This window comes from Cyprinus carpio, chromosome A11 (assembly GCF_018340385.1).
Source record: "Cyprinus carpio isolate SPL01 chromosome A11, ASM1834038v1, whole genome shotgun sequence".
NCBI classification, from domain to species: Eukaryota; Metazoa; Chordata; class Actinopteri; order Cypriniformes; family Cyprinidae; genus Cyprinus; species Cyprinus carpio.
Genome location: NC_056582.1, coordinates 13,207,361 through 13,227,967, shown reverse-complemented (window position 1 = coordinate 13,227,967; position 20,607 = coordinate 13,207,361). Strand labels below are relative to the sequence as shown.

Below are 20,607 nucleotides of genomic sequence, written 5' to 3'. Positions count from 1 at the left end.
ACAGCTTAGTTCTGCATGTACAATGAGTCATATACCGCAGTCACACAGGAGGAATGACAGCTCATTGTGTTCACTTATTATATAGTTATTATGGCCAGACTATTTAAATAAATGTGGATGATTTTAAATGAAGTGATAGTCACTTTTGTAGCAGTGATGTGTTCACTGCTGTCTAACTGCTCATTGTTTTGTCAAAATTGTGTGTTCACTGCTCTGAGCCTTTCTTCCAGACTGACTTCCCTTCCTTTTTCAGTACAAGTCATTGACAAATCTGTGTGTGTCCAGTGATGTGAAACAGCAATTGAAGAGGTCTGGGGATTTATAACCGTGTTGCTGCAGGCAGTAAGAGTCCACCTTTCACTTAGAAGTTACCAAAAGTTTGGGGTCAGTATGCTCACCAAACATAACTCTTGTAAAATATTACATTATTAAATAACTTTTAATTATTATTATATATTAAATAACTTTTTTTCTATTTTTATATATTGTGAAATGTCATTTAATTTTCAGCAGCCATTATTCCAGTCTTTGGTGTCACATGATCATTCAAAGCATGATATAATATTTGATGCTCAGGAAACATTTTTTACTATTATCAATTTTGAAAACAGTTGTGCTGTTTAATATCTTTGTGGAAACTATAAAACATTCTTTGATGAACAAAGTTCTAAAGAACAGTATTGATTTTAAATGGAAATCTTCCCATTCAATAATAAATGAGAGTGAGGAGTTTTAAAAGAACTGCTGATTCAAAAATTATTTTTAATCTGTTTTTTAAAATTCATGTTAATTTTTTCCAACCTGTATGACTTTCCTCCATGTTTCCAAAACAACAACAACAAAAACGGATTAAAAAGAAATTTGGTGTTTCATTGGTGTTCTGTGGGTAAATAACAGCTAGCAGATTTGGGACGATAATAGATTGAGTTAATAATGACCAAATGTAATTTTTTGCATCAACTGTTCCTTTAATATGGAAATGCAGAGCTAAATGTAGTGTTATCGTAGATATAGGGACCTTACACTAATATATGTGCAAACACTCTCATACACACACTCTCATGCCCCACCTAAAACAGCCCAGTTCTACTCTATTAACCAGTGTCACTTCCCGTTTCTGGGCTCTTGCTCCCCTGTTCCATATTCCATTATCTTACTCGCACGGTCTGCCTTCCTTCCCCTTACGGGGAAATCGATAGCCACACTAAATAGATTTCACAATCAATTTTTCTATTATCATTCCACAAAACTGCTTCCTGGCTTTGAAAATGGGAGCACTTTAAAGGAAAGGAAAAAGAGAGAAACAGGCTGGTCTTGTCTTGAATGGCTGAGGTTAGGGTGTATTTTTCACTGTATGTAGCCTGAATTGCATCAAAAAAAGTTTATGTGAATGTTGTGTGTACTATTGCAAGAAGTGTTGCTATAAGCCAGTTTGCAGTTACAGCATGTATTGTATACACTACTGCTTAAAAGTGTGTGTGTATGTGTGTGTGTGTATATATAATTCTCAAGAATGGATTAAACTGGTCAAAAAAATATTGCAAATAAATGATGTTCTTTTCAACTTTCTATTTATCAAATAATAATAAAAATTACACAGTAATATTAAGCAACACAACTGTTTTCAACACTGATAATATCATGAGAATGATAAGAATGATTTCTGAAGGATCATGTGACACTGAAGACTGGAGTAATGGCTGCTGAAAATTCAGCTGTGCGTCACAGGAATAAATTTAATTTTAAAATATATTCTGAAAACCATTATTTTTATTTTAGTTATATTACTGTTTTACTGAATTTTTGATCAAATATATGTAGTCTGAGTCAACATAAAATTCTTACCAACTCTAGGCAGTAGTGTACCTATCATGCATACTTCTGTTTCCTTGAGTTCATGGAGGCAACAGGTTTATGGTCCAATATCTGTGCCTTTTAACTGAATGTTTTTCAGTTGATTAGTTTAAATGTTTATTAGATGTTTTTACTGAATGTTTTTGATTATATTGTTAAAATGTGAAGGTGTAAAATGTACAATATGTGAAACTTAGAGGACTTCACTCTATTGTTAATATTTTAGCTGTAATTGTCATGTTGAAAGAACCTGTGATTTTTCTCATAGCAGGCCACTTGTTAACAGGAAAAAAGCGCATGCATTCAGTTTCAGGCCTCATTTATATGTGATATTTATAAGCAGATATTCTGCTTTTGTAGTTTGAATAATCAATTTATTTGTAAAGAACACAAGTTATTTTTACGTTTGACTATTTGTTTTTCGTACATGAATGCTTTAGTTTAGATATAAAATGATAAAGGTAATGCATTATTTGTTTCTTTCTAGGCTATTTGTTATACCTTTTTTTTTTTTTTTGCATATGTTCTTATTTATAATAGCAAAGATAAAATAAAAAAAAAACTCTATTGTGATTATAAATATAGTAATAATAATAAGAAAAGACGGAGGACTTCAAATATCAACTTAAAATGGGTGTGATTCAGTCGTTTTTTTTTTTTTTTTTTTGTCCAATTCCAATAAATCATAAATAATATTGAAGGTCTTTTAATGGAGAATGTCTTTGTTTTAAATAGCTCATTGTGACTTGTTTTGTCAGCACAGGTCACAGTATTACATGAGGACACACATGTGGAGGCAGTAAATGACAACAACGCATGCGTGATGTTTCAGGTGGTATAGCAAGTGTAAACACATGAATCAGAAATCGGATATAGGCAACAAATCAGAATTGGGCATCAAGACCTGCAGTGTAAACGAGGCCAGATCTGTCTGTGCAGAGATTGATGGGACTATCATTTTCAGGCAGTGCTTTGATGGTGCTTCTGCATCATAATTATTATACCAGCAGTGCCCACTGTGAAGTTTTTGTGCAGAATATTCAATTTATAAAGCAGCTGTGTCCTCATTAAGGCATTTTTTTTCATCAATGTAAACTTGTAAGCTTGTGCATTACAGGGACTATGTATTTCTGTAAATGGAACGTTTCCTTTTGTCATTGTGGGATTTTTAATTCCGTAAAATCGAGTCGAGCTAAAATGTTTTTGCAAGGCACTTATATATAAATATGTTTGACATTTTCCTTTTAAAGTTATTAATGGTAATGATTGAGCCAATAATAATCCAATAATATTCAAATGTCATATTATATCAGCTGACAAGTTTACCATTTAATAGTGAATTATGTTTTTTGATTTAGACTGAAACCAAATAAATGATTCTCAAGCATGAGGCAATGGAATCCAGTGACCTTTTATATCTCATTGATCAGGAAATTGACTTTTATTAATTTAATTTATTAAATCATTATTCAGCAAAACTACCATTGATCTTGCACTGTAAAAAATGTTGTTTTTTTTCTTCCCCTCCATTAAACTGCAAAGTTATGGTTCAGTGGTCCACTGAGCCTTATTGTTTGGCATTTCCAGGCTTGATTCGCGAGGGTTCATCTGAGTGTAAATGACGCATTAAGTGTTACGAAACACCACCCAGCTGTCCCTCTTTCAATATTCCTTAAAATAACTGTAATGTGCAATTATAGTCATTCATAATTATGTATGATTTTTGTGGAGAAGCATAACATTATTGTTGCCTGCGAATCACTGCCCCCTGCCAAACATGTGTCTATTTTTTTTTTTTTTCTTTCTTCAGACATCAATCACTGTTTCAAAGATCCTGTTTTTAGACAACAGGCTCTTTGCGGTAATTGTGAAGTACATAAGAGCACTGGAGGGGGAGTACTGGGTGATACAGAATTTGATGCTGAGAGGAAGAGCATCACCAGCCTGAGGCTCTTTTCTCAGCGAATATAAGAAGACGAGGGCTGTTTTGCAAGCCTCTAGAAACTGGTGTTATTCGTTTTGGTGATTCCATTTCAAAAGAATGAATATTTGTTCTCATAATTGGAGGATATGTTGCTCCAGTTAACTCTAAGGCAGTTCTATGAAATTATGCCCCTTTTGGACCAGTAGTTTTAGGGCTCCATGAAACCTAGTGACAAAATGACATGTAACTCAAGACCCTGATTTAGAAAGAGCCTGTAGGTTAGGTCCCTTAAAATACGGAATCGTCCCATAATTAAATGTAAAATGATGTGTCCCATATCAAATCAATACGGGACGCGATTTGTCCCATATTTTACAAAGGCCAAGCTGCATCAACATAAGTATTTTGCACTGTTTATAAGGCTAATAGTAATTATAATGAAATCAATTTCATAAAGGGTTAGAGAAGATCATCTTTGCGTCTTTGTTTCCATGGCGATGATGGAGTCTCTAGAACGTGCGCCATTAAAGCCTTTCACGTGAGCGCAGTGTGCGCTAAACCTGTGCGGTTTAAAATATCGAGGAGCTCACGTCCGCCCTTTGAACACAAGACCCTCCAGATGTAGGGCTGAACGGTTAAGTTATCAATGGGTCTGTCAAGTAACTAATCGTTCGTAGTTTGCAGAGAAGCTTTTCAGTTGCTCACAGTGGACTGTCTTATAGTTCACCCAAAAATGAAAATTTTGTCATCATTTAGCCTACACTCCCACGACACAAGTTATTGCAAACCTGTAAAAAATTATTTATTTGTTGAATATAAAAGAAAATACTTTGAAGATTGTGGGTAACCAAACAGTTTCTTGTCCCCAATGAATCTGATAGTATTTTTTCTCTACTATAGAAGTTACTGAGGACCAGAAGCTGTTTAGTTACCCACATTCTTCAAAGTATCTTCTTTTGTCTTCAACAGAAGAAAGAACTTGCAGGTTTAGAACAACCTTGGGTAAATTATGACTGAATTTTCATTTTTGGGTGAACCATACCTTTAAAGTGACAGACACATCTGTGCTTCTATAAAGGCAAAACCCTATTGTTTTATTAAAACTGGGATAGTCTGTTAGAGCTTTGTAGACATAATTATTATATTTTTAGACATTATTAGACAGATGAATTAGTAGATTACAATTAATGTTAGACCCTATTTATTATTTTATCATTTATATTAATCATAAATATATACATAATAAATAAGCAAATGTCATATACAGTTTGATGTTGTGAATGGGTGTCCCTTATTTTGGCTTGCTGTGAAGGTGGCAACCCTATGTCCATATAAGAATGTTTTATGCACAGTGAAATATTGTTAGGGTTTGATCACCGTGTTTTGGATTGAGCACAAAATGCTGAGGCTAATCTGTAGTCTGATTAATGTGTATACATGCTATAATAAAATAATGTCGTCTTGGTCTGTTTTTGAGATTTTGCAAAAACCAGACTTGTACTTTTTTCATTTAGAATAAAATGTTTATATGATATGTAAGGGATAATGTACATCCAGCCAGTTGTTATCGCAGAATAAATCCTGACATGGTGATCAGGACCCTGACGCGAAGCTGAGGGGTCTTGTATCAGCCTGAAGGGGTTTATTCTGCGAGAACAACCGCCTGGATGTACATGATCCCGCTTATTACATGGCTACTTGCCACTTAAGTAAATAATTAGATGCAAATTTTGATTTGAGTTGAAATATTTGAACGCAAAGCTTCCGTGAAGACAGCAGTTGTGAGCAAGCGGCAAATCCAAACTAAACGGACAAGGGAACCAGTGCAGTCAAATTACGTATTACACAAAATTTCACCACAAAATAATTAAGGCAATAAAAGAATGAAGACAAAAATGTTTTAAAACCTTACCAGTTTGTTAGTTCTCTTGTAATCCATTACAGTGTACAAAACAATCGTAGCAAAATGGCAGCAGCTGCGTTTGTATGAAACGGGAGCGAGTCCGTGATACCAGTATGACATAATTAAACAATTGTACATCATTTTGATTTGAGTTTTAATATTTTATAAGCTAAACAAACGCAAAGCTTCCACCAAGAAAAAAATTGTTCAAGCAAGAGTACAGCGCCGACTGCTGTTACCCGCATGAGCCTGTTATTAGCTTTTATAGGTTGTTATTGAGGGATAACATACCTCAGAATGTCGCGACTGACCAATCAGAATTAAGTACTCCACAGAGCCGTGTAAATATATAGACCGACTGAAAACAAACTTGTAAAGTGCATGTAAACACACTGACCAGCAATTGATCAAACCTTGATATCAGTCCAAAATGTTTTAATAATAGCTCAAAATAGAATTTAACACAGAATCATCTAAATTTTTTCTGAAAGTGGTATATTGAATAGGAAATTCAGATTGACTTATGTACAGATTTGGGGTGGGGAAAAGAACAATGAGCAACAAATGATAATGAAAGAAAACCAGTTTGAGGACAAGAAGTCAAGTTAGAGAGAGTCATTGAAACAGGAGGGCACAAAAACCACAAACTTAAAAAAAAAATCTAAGCAAACAAATTACTATAAAATAACAACCTGTAAAAAATGTATTTCCTCATATTTGAGAATACAAGATAACAGTTCACAATCCCCAATGCTGCTTTATTTCCTTTCCCAGATAAAAAAGGGACACAATGTGTATGTCTCTCATTAGTGTACTGTAGCTGTCCAGCAGTCAGAGCAGAGCTCATATGATGTGCACTGAATAGTCACCTGACACCCTAAACTGTTTAAGAAAAAGCCCATTTTAAATTAATTTTATCTCTTTTTACAGAGAGAAGAGTTGGCACTATCTTTCCATGTAGTGTGTCCTATTAGCAGCCCTACAGGACCTTCATTTTTCATCAGTATGGAAAGAGATGTGATTTCTCACGTGCTTACTTTGTACAAAACAGTGTGCATGTAGACATAAATCTCTCTCCTGTCACCCAATCGTTGCCTTCATGGCTGGAAAGGATGGTATCAAGGGGCTGTTTCACATGCTTTCTCCATGACTCTATTCTTGTTTGACATGTCTGAACAAAGAGGGCAACACAAATGTCTAGGCAGTACGTCCATCAAAGTCTGTTCACTTTAGTTGTTTTTCTAAGCAAAGGTCTGTCATATTTCAGGAACGAGGGGACCAAAATGCTCATCACACTCTGAGCATTTTAGGTCATAAGTTTGTGGCCCCTGATATAGATCAGTCCATTTTTGAGGGAGGAAAAAGATTTTTCTTTTATGCTCAAAAACATTTATTTTTTTCTGGGATGGTCTTAACTTTGGAGAGTTGTCTTGGGGTCATTGTACAAAGCTCAATTTAACACACTTTTAAAGAGAGAGTACATACAACATTAGTTATACAACATTTAAGATACCTCCCTTTATATCAGCTCTTTTCATAATGCCTGCTTTGAGATGGTCAGTTTGGTTTTTCACCACAAAAGGAAAAGTGAATTGTTGCCATCACCTTGCAGAACACCTTTCAGAAGACTTAAATTCTGTCTTCTTTAATTTTTTTAGAGGCTTCCTTGCTATTTGTGTTCTTTGCTTTCCTGTGTCAATCTAGTCTCTTCTTCAGTATTAAAAATAGTTAAGTGCTTATCTTTCTACAACCATTTGGGTTGTGACACAGACTCATAAAGTTGGGCGGTTGCATTTAAACAGACTCCATATGAAATGTTATTTATGATTGGCAGCACAGCTTTAGTGTCCTAGGTTGATATACTGTATGTGAATATATGAACAAATGCTATTAATATTCATATGTGTTGTATCTTTTTTGTTACAAAATAAATAAAAATATCTTTTTTAATTTTCCTTCTTTTTTTGGTTTTGTTTTTATACTATACTTTGAAACTGGATCACTGTTATGTGAAGCGGTCTGCCACTTAAATGTCTAGTATTGTGTTTCTCAGATGTTCAGTAGTTTTGACTGTCAGAATGGTAAAGTGAGTTTTGTGAAACTTATACTCCAGGTTTTTTTTTCTTTTTGTCCATCCTTCTTGAACTCTTTATTCTGCTCAGCATGACTCTTTTGTTAGCCCCCAAACATCTTGCCTCAGTGAAGTATTTCTGAGATCATTCCCTCTGCCGTCTGATAGGACTTTGTTTGGATCCTGCTGATTTGGGTACTTTACTAGTATTGGAGGAGCCATGAAAGCCTTTGCCTCCTGGGTCAGAATGGTGGTGTAAGGTTTTTCAAGCTCCAGCATGTGGTCTTTCCAAACAAATGAGGCTCCCCCATTACATGCTTTGGTTGCAAATAAAAGGAGCAGAGCAGACACTACCAGCAGGACTGCTGGGGTCAGGTCTGGTAAAGGATCTGGCATGGACACCTTCTTGGTCCTTAGATGGACACATGAGGTGACATTAGGCCCCATGTGTAGACAAACTTTGTAATGAGTGCCTGGTTGCAGACGGGTTAGGTTGAATCTCCTGGTGCCAGCTAGAATTCGAGCGCTATGTCTATGATGTTCTTCCAGACTGCCATTGGCCACCCATGATAAATGGGTGGTAGGGATGTTATGGCTTGCTTGCCAGATTAGTAAGGCATACCTTTCTTTGACATCCAGAACTTTAAAGCTGTCCTCTGTCTTTTTGTATGTATTTGTAAGAACCAGGTCTCCTCCCTCCACCTGTAGAGTCAAGCTTCTAGTATCAGCTCCCACTAGGTTCTGCGCAACACAAGTGTAGAAGCCGGCCTCCTTAGCAGTGACTCCCAAAATCTCTAATGTGCCTTCTGTGAGAACCTGATAACGCCCATAGCTGCTGGATGGAGTCAATCTCATGCCTTGGGGAATGACCCAGTAGATACTTGGCTCTGGCTCTGCCAGTGCTCGACAGTGCAAGGCTATGTTGTCACCATGTTTGACTTCTATGTAAGAGGGAAATGTGCTTAGGGCAATCAAGGGCAGGCAGCTGTCTGCCATCTCTCTGAATGAGACTTCTTTAACTTGTCTGGCTTTCAGCTCAGGAGGCTCAGAGCAGAATGTGGATTGAGGCTCAATAAAACGGACTGGCTTGTTATTGTCGGCTCCCACCCAGCGGATCAGGCAGTCACAGCGAATAGGATTGGTGTGCAAGCTGATTTCTTGAAGGCTGGGTAACGACCTAACTGTCTGGCTATGCAGTGCACTCAAGGCATTACTGTTCAGCATTAGACTTTCCATACTCAGCAAATTATTGAAGGCCTGAGGGTGGATATAGGAGAGCCGAGGATTGTTTGTGATCTCCAGTTTGGTCAGTTCAGGCAAGTTTTCCATTGCCGAATGCTCAATAGAGATCAGCTCTTCCATGTTGTTTAAGCCAAGCTCTTTCAGGTGAAGCATATTTTGAAAGTCTCCCCTCTGCACTAGCTTAATGGGATTCTTGTTCAGGTCAAGGAACTTTAGACCTGGCAACTTTTGCAATGCCTCTTTTGGAACTTTTATTAGGTGATTATCATAAAAGCTAATGCTTTCCAAATTTTGAAGCCCCTCTAGCGCTCGCTCCGAGATCTCACGTAAGCCCATGCCTGCCAAGACAAGACTGCGCAAAGAGCTCAGTGGTTTAAAATTTAGGTCCTGAATAGTGTCCACAGGGTTTCCACCAATCATGAGAACCTCCAATTGTGGCAAAGCATGGAACCAACGCTGGTCAATTACAACCAATCGATTAGAGTTGAGATGAAGCCTTAGAAGTTTATCCAGACCCTTGAAGGCCCCAGGGGAGATGCTTAGAAGCCTGTTGTGATTGAGGTACAACTCCTGCAAGCTAGGGAGACCAAAGAAAGCTGCTTCTGGGAGGTGTCTCAGTTGGTTTTCCTCCATGTGTAGGCTGAGAAGGGCTGGCAGGTCGGTTATCCTCAGGTTATGGGTACTGATAAAGCTGTTATGGGAGAGATCCAGCTCTGTCAGATTGACAAGGCCCTGGAGTTCACTCTGGTCTACAGAACTGATGAGGTTACTTTGCAGCCGGAGGGTTTGTGTCTCTTGAGGGAGGGAAGTGGGCAGCTGGATAAGTAGCAGGTCATTACAGTCTACTGTAGGAGCTTCTCTGTACACCGACTGGGGAGAGTACCAGGGCTTGATTTGGCAGACACACTGGTAAGGGCAGGGCACTCTCCAGGGCATGGACTGAATGACCAGGGAGCTTCCGACTCCAAGCAGCAGATGTGTGTGCAGAAAAAATATTGCAATCTGTCCCATTTTCATAATTAAACTGATATAATTTAATGCAGATTCACTCTTATCTTGACTATTCAGTCTGTTTTTAATACCAGACTCACAATTATCTCTCAAGTTCATGTGACAGGAGAACCAAGGGTTCAATTGTTTCAAAGGGGAAATTGTTTCAAAGATGAAGCATGCTCAGTTTCTTCATATCCTGTCTTGTGAAGTAGTCACACAAGTATATCAAAATCCCTTTTCTATCTCCTTCAGATGGATGTAATTCTCTCCAGTCTCACTTCATTGATCTTACATCCTTGCACAGTAGAGTAGGTTTTAGGATTGGTTTAGGGGCATACCTGGAAAAGAAAAAAAAAGACACTTAGTCACAGCAGAGATTTCCCAAGAATTATATCATGAAATTTCATGATTCCTTTTGTTAGACCAGCACATGCTATAAAACTGTTGTTGCTTTATTTAACTTTTCTCTTTGTTTGTAACAACTCTGTTCACAATTGTACTTTTTCAATAACCAAAACACTTTGCATGCTTTTCAGCTTGTATATTTCTCTAGTAAAGTACTAAATTCATTCTGGGACACTCCAGTTTAATTTCACTTCATGTGTCATGGATGGAAGAAAATGACTACTGTTACAATACGAGAGAAATGCATGCTGAAATTTAGTGAGTCTAGTGAGTCATATGCTGGAGGCTTGTAAGGAATGGGGAAAATATGACATGTTTTTGGCTAAATTCACAAAACGTGGACTCAGAGGGGACATAAAAATACATTAAGGGGTCATATGATTTGATTTCAATTTCTGCTTTCTCTTTGGAGTGTTACAAGCTCTTGGTGCATAAGGATGATCTATAAAGTCTCAAATCTTTTTATAAAAGTTAAGACTTGTCCACGCCCTTCTAAACGCCTCGTTTAAACACGCCCCCACATGTCTATGTCACTGTGTGGGAAGATTTGCATAACACCTCCCAAATGTTCACGCAAAGAAAGGAGGAGTAACTTTTATTCTCGGTGTAGTATTGCTGTTGCCGCTACCGCCATCGCTGCCATGTTGTGGAGATGCTGTGTGTTTCATTGTGAAAGCGAAACTACTTAGTTTGGCCTTCCAAAAGAGGACAATATCCACTTCGTCATCTCTAGAGCTGATCCGTGCTGGTCGCTGAGGAAATACATCAACTTCGTGCTGTAGATCGCCGGATCAGCTTTTACAGTGGACTAAGTGGAGTCCAGCCCAGGGTCGTGCTGTTCTCATGTCCGCCGGCTGTTTCTCACTCAAGCCTGCAGTGTGTGACGCTGTGTGATGTATTTTATGGACTGTTTCTTGAACCTGCAGAGTAGACTACAATGGGTCTTTGCTCAAAGTGGGGCAGTTCCAACTTTGCAAGGACAGTCTAGTGCTTCTGACTCACAGCCTGTAAGTAAATTTTTTATATTTAAAGAATTTGCCACTGATGATTTAAACACAAGTTTTAAACAGTGCAGAGTAACGCTTGTTGTTTGTCATTTCTCTGATCACAAATGCAGACATGGTTTTATGTTTACGCAGCACGATACGCAACGCAAAGCATAAAAATTTGTAAAAACACAGTATTATTTTTTGTAATTATTTATAATGTGGATGCTGGATGATGTATAGTTTGTTTTTTTTTTTTTTGTTTTTTTGTTTTTGTGCCAAGAGATGACATCACAATATGTTAAGGGGCGTAACATTTCCGACACACACTTGAGGTATTCAGCCAATCACAATGGACTGGATAGCTGGCCAATCAGCATACACCTCACTTTTCAGATCGATGAGCTTTGTTAAAAACTTAAACTGCATAAAACATTGCATTACACCAAATACGCAACATAATGGGCCTCATTTACGAAACTAACATACGAAAGAAAATTGGGCATACAGTCATTTCAACGCAAAACTTGGAATTTATCAATATTAACGTGAGCGGTGGCTACGATCAAATCTCACGTCTGGTCTCAGCTCGTGTACTCAGGTAAAATCTCACATCTGTACGCACAGCATAGTTTTTGTGTTGGAGGATTTTGTGATGACAGCATTTTGTTTGCTTTTATTTTCCTGACCGCCAAACAAAGCTCATTAGTCGATCATTAACCAGTAAGATTAGAATGTCTTTTATGTTTTTTTTTTTTGTTTTTTTTTTGGGTTTTATACAGGGCTTTAGCGTTATATGCGTGAATAGCAGCGAAAACCAAAGACCAAGGATTCAATTGTCGCATCATTCACCTGCAGCGCTTCTGTGAAAGAAGAAAAACAGAAATTAAGTCTATAAAAGGAATAAAATAAATAGGATCACAACAGGCTATTATATAATTAACAGATTAACAAAAAAAACCCCCACTGCAACAAGTATAGGCTATGCTCATTTTTGTGACACTCTTAATGCATTTTATTTCTTTTCTTTATATCTTTATTTGATTTAATCCATCTGATCGCACAGGTGCCTCGTGCCCACACAAACAACATTAGTTCTAGCATTGCCTGACATTTCAGCCATTCATCATCAAAATAAAATGCAGTCAACCAAACATAAAATTTGCACTGTTTAATTTAAAAGGTCCACTGTAAAATCAGCGTGGAGAGCCCAAACAAATATTTTTGCGCATGCAAGGATTTTACACAGATATTAAAACATGAGTGAAGTATGAAGCCATTTTTAGGCTACATAATGAATAATAGGTATGCTAACAAATGTTACAAATATGGCAAAAAGGGAAACATTTGGATTTTTGTGGTATAAGACAGGCTTGTGAGCCCAGTGCCGTTTCAGTTTTGCTTGACATTTGTATGCTGTTTATAATGAGTAGGCATAGCCTTATTTGTGTTTTATTTGATAGTTTAATATATAATGTTATAACTTCTTATTTTTCATTCTTCGTTCTGTTTTGAATACCGTTAAATTTAAAATATTTGTTGTAGGGTGAGGGTAACTAAATAGGCTGTTTATATTTACCAGTATTTAAATATACATATAAATTACATAAATTAATGTAGCCTAATTGTTTGCAATTACAAGGTTAACGGGTGTTTTTAGAGTAAGATCAATTTCTCTTTCTCCCCTAAACTTTAGGGGCGAGGCTTCTAAACCAGGTGTTTTTAGGGGCGTGATATTCAAATGACAATTTTTTTCTGCTGCCACATTTATCAACGCGCGATCACTCGTACGATGAGATTGGCGGCATACGAATCTTTCATGAACTCTGTTGTAAGCTGTTTTCTGCACATGGATCTGCGCTTTTTTCTACGTCAGACCGATAAATGAGGCCCACTGTTCTTTTTGGCAACGTCATTTGACCCCTTTAAGGGAGAAAACTCTGACTGTGATCTAACCTACTTTGTTTAAACTTTGTGACATGGTGTGTAGAGGAAATCTTTCAGCTTGGATTTAGAGCTTCTATACTTTTGGAGAGGAGTTGACCTTTTTCATAGTGAACTTTCAGAATACCAGTTTGAGATTTAATGTAATATTATTATTAAACTATGAATTGCAATACTTCATCATCTGGTTTAGTTCTTGTTATCAGTATATGTTCTTAGCTACAGGCAAAAAAAAAAAAAAAAAATTATATATATATATTATTATTATTATTATTTTATTTATTTATTTATTTATTTATTGAATTGGGTTTATGAGATAACATCACGTAAATCAATACAACAAAAATTAATATTAGATTCTTTTCTGGAGATAATTTGTGTCCCTTCACAGCACCTTATACACAGTAGCGATGGAAAACCAGCGTTTCATTGAGACACCACATGAATACTTGCTCTGATTGTAGCATCCACCTTATCTCAAAGCTCTGCCACAGTAATCCATCCTTTTCCTGAATGCCCAAATTAGTTCCAATGTTCTCTCTGTCTCTCTTTTGTCCCCCATGGATCTACCTGCTGGGTCAGAGACTGTTTGTGCTTCCTCTTTGCTCTCTCTCAAAGATGCACACTGGCATGGAGGGATAGAAGAATGATCCTTAGCTATCAACAGGCCCATGTGAGCACAGTCCTGAGCTCTTCCCTGTCAGCCATCAGCATGTGCATTTCACCTTCAAGCTCATTTACAAAGTGTCAACTTCTCAAGCAGAAGCTTGGCCCTCATAATGCAACCTGTTACCTTGGCCCACCTGGTGCTGGGATGTGTTGCGTACCATTGATTCTCTGTCTGCGTCATAATGAGTTGTAAGGGTATCTTGAATACCCCTAATGTGAGGTGAACTGAGAAGTTTGCATGTGGGCTGCTCGCTTGTGCATGCTGAATAATGCATGTGCAGAGTTCACCAACTAATCTTCCTTCTCACTGCTTTTTGCTCTCACTTTGTCTAGAAAGAAGTGCAGGATGCCAATGATGAGCACCTTCATTTACCTCCAGAAGGAAACAGCTGTTGTGGTGCCATGTAACAGGTGGTGTAATCTTGCAGGTACAATTTTATGTCTCCAAATAAATGTGTTTTCACCTTTTAGCTGCCACTAGGGCTGGGTATGGATACAGTTCTCCTTATTCAGTGCAATTCGGTCACACAAGTTCTTTGTTTCTTATTCATTTTGGCATTTTTCTCACACAGTATATAAACATAACTGATTCTGTAACTGCTCTAAAGGATTTAGATGGAGTTCATCATTATTCCAGTAATGATTCATTAAAAGGACTGGCTCAGAAGAATCATTTGTTTGTGACTATAGTTGTTGTAGTTATATGCTGTATGTTTTTGATTTATTAAAAAGAACCAGTTTGAAAGTCATTTGTTCATGATTTGTACTACAGCAGCGATCGAATGGTGAACTACAAAAATGGCGAATGTATTTCTGCTGACTCCTCTTTAAGGATTTCCAGTCAGATTCTGTGATGTTTGATGCAGCCTGCACAAATGAGAATGGATCTGACACATGCTTCTATGTCACTCTGAAAGCTTCCTGTTAATAATAATCATCTTTTGTTGTCCTTAACAATGGATTGTGCAAGCTACTATTATCTCTCCTTGGCAACAAAGAATATAATGGCAAGACATGATGAAAGACAAATTTTGACACCAGCCTGTGATTTGACTCATGAAACATGAATCCTGTCACTACCCTGACAAATGCATCTCTACAAAGGCTTTTTTCCCTGTCAGGTTCTTTTCAAACCAAAATAAAACAGTGTTTTGTTTTGGTTCAATCGAAAATGAATGCTTGAATCTGATTGGCTGCAGAACCTTCTAAGGTGTGCAATTTTTTTCAGGGAAACGCACAGCGAACATAGTTCCAGGCAGATCTTGACCACATTACATGTCCATATCACTTCACCAAACAATTTCAGTTATTTCAAATGTCCTCACAGCCTAAAACAGCAAAATAACCAAAACCCACAACGACACTACCAAGCAAGTAAATATAGTAAACAACAGGACAAAAACAACAAATAGAATATTTCCATGTTTTTGCTACAAAATTACATTTCATGTACAGAAAGCACATACTATTTCTCCTTACAGACACAGACAAATACAGTTCAAACACTTGCACACACAGAAACACAGACATGGTAAGCGCTAACTCTGACGATTTTATCTGTAAAATTTAGCAACTTAAAAGCTACATAACATTTCTCACAAGCGAGGTAACAGCAGCGCTGTTGTTGAAGAAAATGAACTTAAAGTTTCACTATTAGTAGAGATTCTGCTGCCATCGCCAATTCTTCTTACATATATAAATTAGGTGAGGCATATGTAATCTAGATGATCTTTTACTGTTTTTAGACAGTGGTTTATTGGTCTGAAAATCAGGAGATGGATGCATTCTTAGACCTAGCAGTGGATAAATGCTGATGTTTATTAGTAAGATTTTAGTTTTGACTTAATTTGCCCTAATAGAACCTTTCATTTTAAAAACCTGAAGATGCAGCTGTACACATTTGTGTACTTTTTTCTGTTTGTTTTTTGTTTTGTTTTTTGTCAGAAGGAAATGGAAAAGATAGATTAGAGTTTGACAGCTGTGTGCACGATAGATCATGTTGCTGCTGTTATTTTTCTCATCTAATACCAACCATAACAGTCACACAGTGTTACAAATATTAAATTCCAGCACCATATCACCACTCATTTTAAGACACACTGACAAAATGAAACCTGCTCCACAACCGGAGATGCTTGTTCTATATTAGATGACAAAATCATAAATTCATAAAGTGGTGGGGACAAAATCTGCCATGGCAAAAGCGGTGCTGTCCTGTTCAAAAGTAACCAGATTTTAAATATTATCCAAACTACTGTTTTTTTTTAAGCATGTTTGTGTTTGTTTGGTTGCAAGTAATCCTTATTTGTCCCTGTCTTTGCAAGAGTTGTTTGTTTTCTAGGAATATGCACACACACACACACACACACAACTTATGCATACGCATGCTTAGTTTATGCCAAAAAGTGAGATCCACACCTGGTTTCACTAACCCTTGAGACAAAGAAGAAAGCTTTTGAATAATAACAAGGGGAACAACACCTGAAGCTGCAACCACACAAGTTAATTGAATATTCCTGTTTCTTCTCAGAAGAAGCTGATACAAAACATGAAGATGGCCCCTTGAGCATGCCAGCACTAAATTTACCCAAGGCTGTCCAACGTCGGCTGCTGGCTCATAAACATCCACTTTGTGTTGTGGTGACTCAAAGCCTGGGTAATCCACCATTGCCACAGATGGAATCTGATTGGGGATTTTCATCCTGTTATCTTTGCCTTTATCCATGTGAGTCTACCTTACCAAGACTTTGGGCAATTCCTCCAGAGGGATGGAAGGATGAGCACTCTTGTATTATCATGACTTCAAAGGAACTTCACTAAAAAAAAAAAAAAACCTCTAAAAAAAAAAAAAATCCCTGATTTAGACCCATGCCTATGGATGAGGCCCCCGAGCCCACCTGCTTTTGAAGAGAAATTAGTTGGCTATTTTTTTCTATGTGCTACAGTAAATCGACGTCTTTGACCATGACACATTTGTTCTGTTGCAGCTGTTTTCAAAATGCAAGAGCTAATGTGAATGACCCCTAATAGTGTTTCATAAGCCTCTTTGTGTAATTATAATGCACCTGATGGAACATGATGGAGTCATTTAGAGAGTGAATTAAAGATTTGTCCTTAAAAGCTTGAAAGAATTGCACACATTTCACAGATTATACTGATTTGCTCATCTATTCAAATCAAGGTGATGTACATGTTAGCATATTTTTTCCAAAAAAAAAAAAGACCACATAAGGGATTTCATACGTGACAGGTTGAATAGATATTACGAGATATTATATTATATCTGACAGTCACACTTTTTATCAATTAAAATCAAATGACCAATGTTTATATTACATGTCCATCCCATTGATTTTTTTTATGAAGCAGTTTTATATGCTAGATTGATTCAAACTAGGAGATGAACAAGAATTATTCCGTACTTACGGCAGCATCCCCCCGCCTGCATTTCAGGAGTGTCGTATATTTTCATTCACCTTCCTGAGGAATATTGACCTTTGTAATAATTAGATGAGTACTGCAGCAGTGACTTGATCGCAGCTTTTTTTCAGAGTGGGACAAGAAGCTGTTGACCCTTTACAGAGTAAAAGAATGTTTCATCTAGTCCAGCCATTTGTGTTTTGTGTGTTTAAATAAGTCTTATGTGTTTTATTAGTAAAAAAGTCTCTCTCTCACTGTTATAACCCTCTGCAGAGCCACCATCATTTATTTCTTGGAAGGAGCTATTGCAGTGCTCACTGCAGAGTTGCCATGGAGATCTGCTTCTGTGTTTCACAAGGTCAGTGTGAAAGATGATGGAGCTCTGCATAACAGGTTTGCTCCTTCACACAGCCGGCAAAAACATTTGAACAGATATTGTTTTTTTTTTTGTTTTGTTTTTTTTAATTGTGTGATATGCAGTTTGTATATAATATCTTTTTGAGTATATTTATAGATCTTTTTTTTCCAAATTTCTCTTGCAGATAAACGTGTTATTATAGTCTTTATGAGTCATTATTTGTCCATTTATAGCATTTGAAACTTTTTTTTTTTCAGAATCGGACATTCTAATCAGAGTAAACGGGCTATGCAACAAGGAAAGGTGTAGGGCATGAATTTTGTCTATCAGGGCACATTTATGAATTAAGTCAGCCCATTATAAAATTGCAACTTCCATGTGCTGTTACATTTTAAGTGGAGATTTATCTCCATAAACATTTCTTAATATTATCAATGTTGAAAACACTTTTTCACTTTTTTCCAGGATTATTTTATGAATAGTTAGTATTTGTTTGAAATAAAAATTATACATATGTATAATAAGTTACAGTAAACCACTTGAGCAGTAACCACAGAATATATAATCTATCAATAGCTCTATCCACATGTAGTTGTCTAACTCACTGAAACATTTTGATGTTCTGTGAAGACCAGATTTTATGCTGTACTCCATACTTAACAATGTGTGATGACAGAGAACTGACAACCTAAACAGCCATTATTCATCAGAGGAACCACTAGTATCCAAGCATAAAAGAGGCAGAAAGCTTGGATGGAGATGCAGAATGACAGTAGGGCTTATCAAACACTTTCTGCCTCTCTCTTTCTCTCTCTCTCTCTCTCTCTCTCTCTCTCTGTTTATTTATTTATTTATTTATTTTCCCTACAACTGTGGACATTTTATTCTATTCAAAGTACTGTCACTTATATGTAAAGAAAATGTAAAACTGAAATTTTTTTCTTTCATTTTCTGGTTGGTGACACATGGGTTATATCTCTTCTCATCTCGTTCTAGTTCAAAGATACAATACTAAGTATTTATTTCTGTAACAAAAGAACTTTGGCCTGAGGTTTTTCATAATGGGAAAGTCTTTCACACATGAAGTAAACATCAGCTCTCTTGTACTTCATCTTTTATATTTCAGGAAAGCCCTGCAGTGATTCCTGAATACCAAATGCACGTTCTTGATTAGCATTTCTGTACTTCTTAATATTTGATGTTTTTAATTTTTTAATTTTTTTTTTTATGTTGATTACAATAACTGTTAACAAATGTGAATAGTGGCCGCCTGATGCACTCTGTAATTCTGAAAAGGTGTTAATGACTATAATCTCATTTTTGTTTCATTCAATCTGTCTGTGGTGTTATTGAGAGACAGATTAATATGCCAGAGAAAGTGAAATGTGTGTGTATAAAGGATAAACCAGGGGTTAAATTAAGCTGGAGCGTACCAGAACGGTGTTTAATCCCCATTTAGTGGGTGTACTTGCTCAAAAAAAACAAACAAACAACAACACCTTCATTACATTACATTAAACATTATGCGTCTAGTTGGTGGTAGTAAGTTTTCCATCCCAGTAAAGTAGCAAAAAATGCCCCTATTTCTGAAAGACATCCACTGATTTGTAGTAGCAAGACAGTTGTGCTACTTAAAGGGGTCATATGATGCAATTTCAAGTTTTCCTTTCTCTTTGGAGTGTTACAAGCTATTTGTGCATAGATAAGATCTCTAAAGTTGAAAAGACTTACATGTAAGTCTCAAACCCAAAGAGATATTCTTTATGAAAGCTAAGACTCGTCCATGCCCTCCAAAAAGGCTTTGTTTAAATGCCCCCCACATGTCTACGTAACTGTGTGGGAAGATTTGCATAACACCGTCCAAATGTTCATGCAAAGAAAGGAGTAGTAATTTTCATTCTCGCTGTAGTATTGTTGCTGCTGCCTACGCAATGTCGTGGAGACACTGTGTATCATTGTGAAAACGAAATTACTTTGTTTGGCCTTTCAAAAGAGGGCACAACTAGAAATCAGTGGTTAAGTTGTATTTACAACACTGTTCCAGAACAGTTCAAACCAAATATTCGTGTGTGTGCAACACCTTTAATGGAGGACTGTTTCCTGAACCTACATACAATGCCGGCTGTTCTGACTCACAACCTGTAAGTATGTTTTCATATTTAAAGTATTTGCCACTGATGATTAAAATGCAAGTTTTGAGCAGTGTAGAGCAGCGCTTGTTGTTTGTTGTTTCTCTGATCACAAATGCAGACAAATGGTTTTATGTTTACGTGTAAACATATGTAACACGTTATGTAATGCAATGTGTAAAAAGACAGTATAAGTCATTATAATCCGTAATTATGTCCCCACTGGATGCAACAAATGCCTCGTTTTTAATGGGTTTTATTGTTTTTGTCTCGTGGCGCCGGGATACGCCATCACAGTATGGTAAGGGGCGTAACATTTCCGTCACACACTTGAGGTATTCGGCCAATCACAAACCACTGGATAGCTGGCCAATCAGAGCACACCTCTCTTTTTAGAATGATGAGCTTTGTAAAAATTGACGTGTTTCAGAAAGGCAGGGCATAGAGGAGCAGCAATAATGTACAGTCGTGAAAAACATGTTTGTTTAAAAATGTTTTTTACCCTTAAACCACATAAACACATTGCATTACACCAAATACACAAAATATTGTTCTTTTAGCAACGTCATATGACCCCTGTAATATTTTTGTAGAAACTGATACATTTTTTTTCCAAGATTCTATGATGAATAGAGTTCAAAAGAGCAGCATTTTGTACCATTATAAAAGTTTTTACTGTCACTTTTGATCCAATTCATCTATATTTTCT

The 20,607-nt window shown here is 36.8% G+C and overlaps 1 protein-coding gene and 1 long non-coding RNA gene across 2 annotated transcripts; one reads left to right on the top strand and one right to left on the bottom strand.

Moving 5' to 3' along the window:
• Positions 1-7,648: 7,648 nt before the first annotated feature.
• On the bottom strand, positions 7,649-11,377 carry LOC109073650 (leucine-rich repeat neuronal protein 2-like). Its single transcript, XM_019089738.2, has one exon. It carries the CDS (start codon positions 10,102-10,104, stop codon positions 7,840-7,842), a length of 2,265 nt encoding a protein of 754 aa, XP_018945283.2. The 5' UTR covers positions 10,105-11,377; the 3' UTR covers positions 7,649-7,839.
• Positions 11,378-14,341: 2,964 nt separating this feature from the next.
• On the top strand, positions 14,342-18,890 carry LOC122146598. Its single transcript, XR_006161121.1, has 3 exons — positions 14,342-14,419; positions 17,685-17,769; positions 18,027-18,890. It is a non-coding gene; the product is annotated as an uncharacterized LOC122146598 (long non-coding RNA).
• The last annotated feature ends 1,717 nt before the right edge of the window (positions 18,891-20,607 follow it).

Coding starts and splice junctions, on each gene's coding strand:
- LOC109073650 (XM_019089738.2), bottom strand. CDS start 10,104: ATGAACTTGAGAGATAATTGTGAGTCTGGTATTAAAAACAGACTGAAT.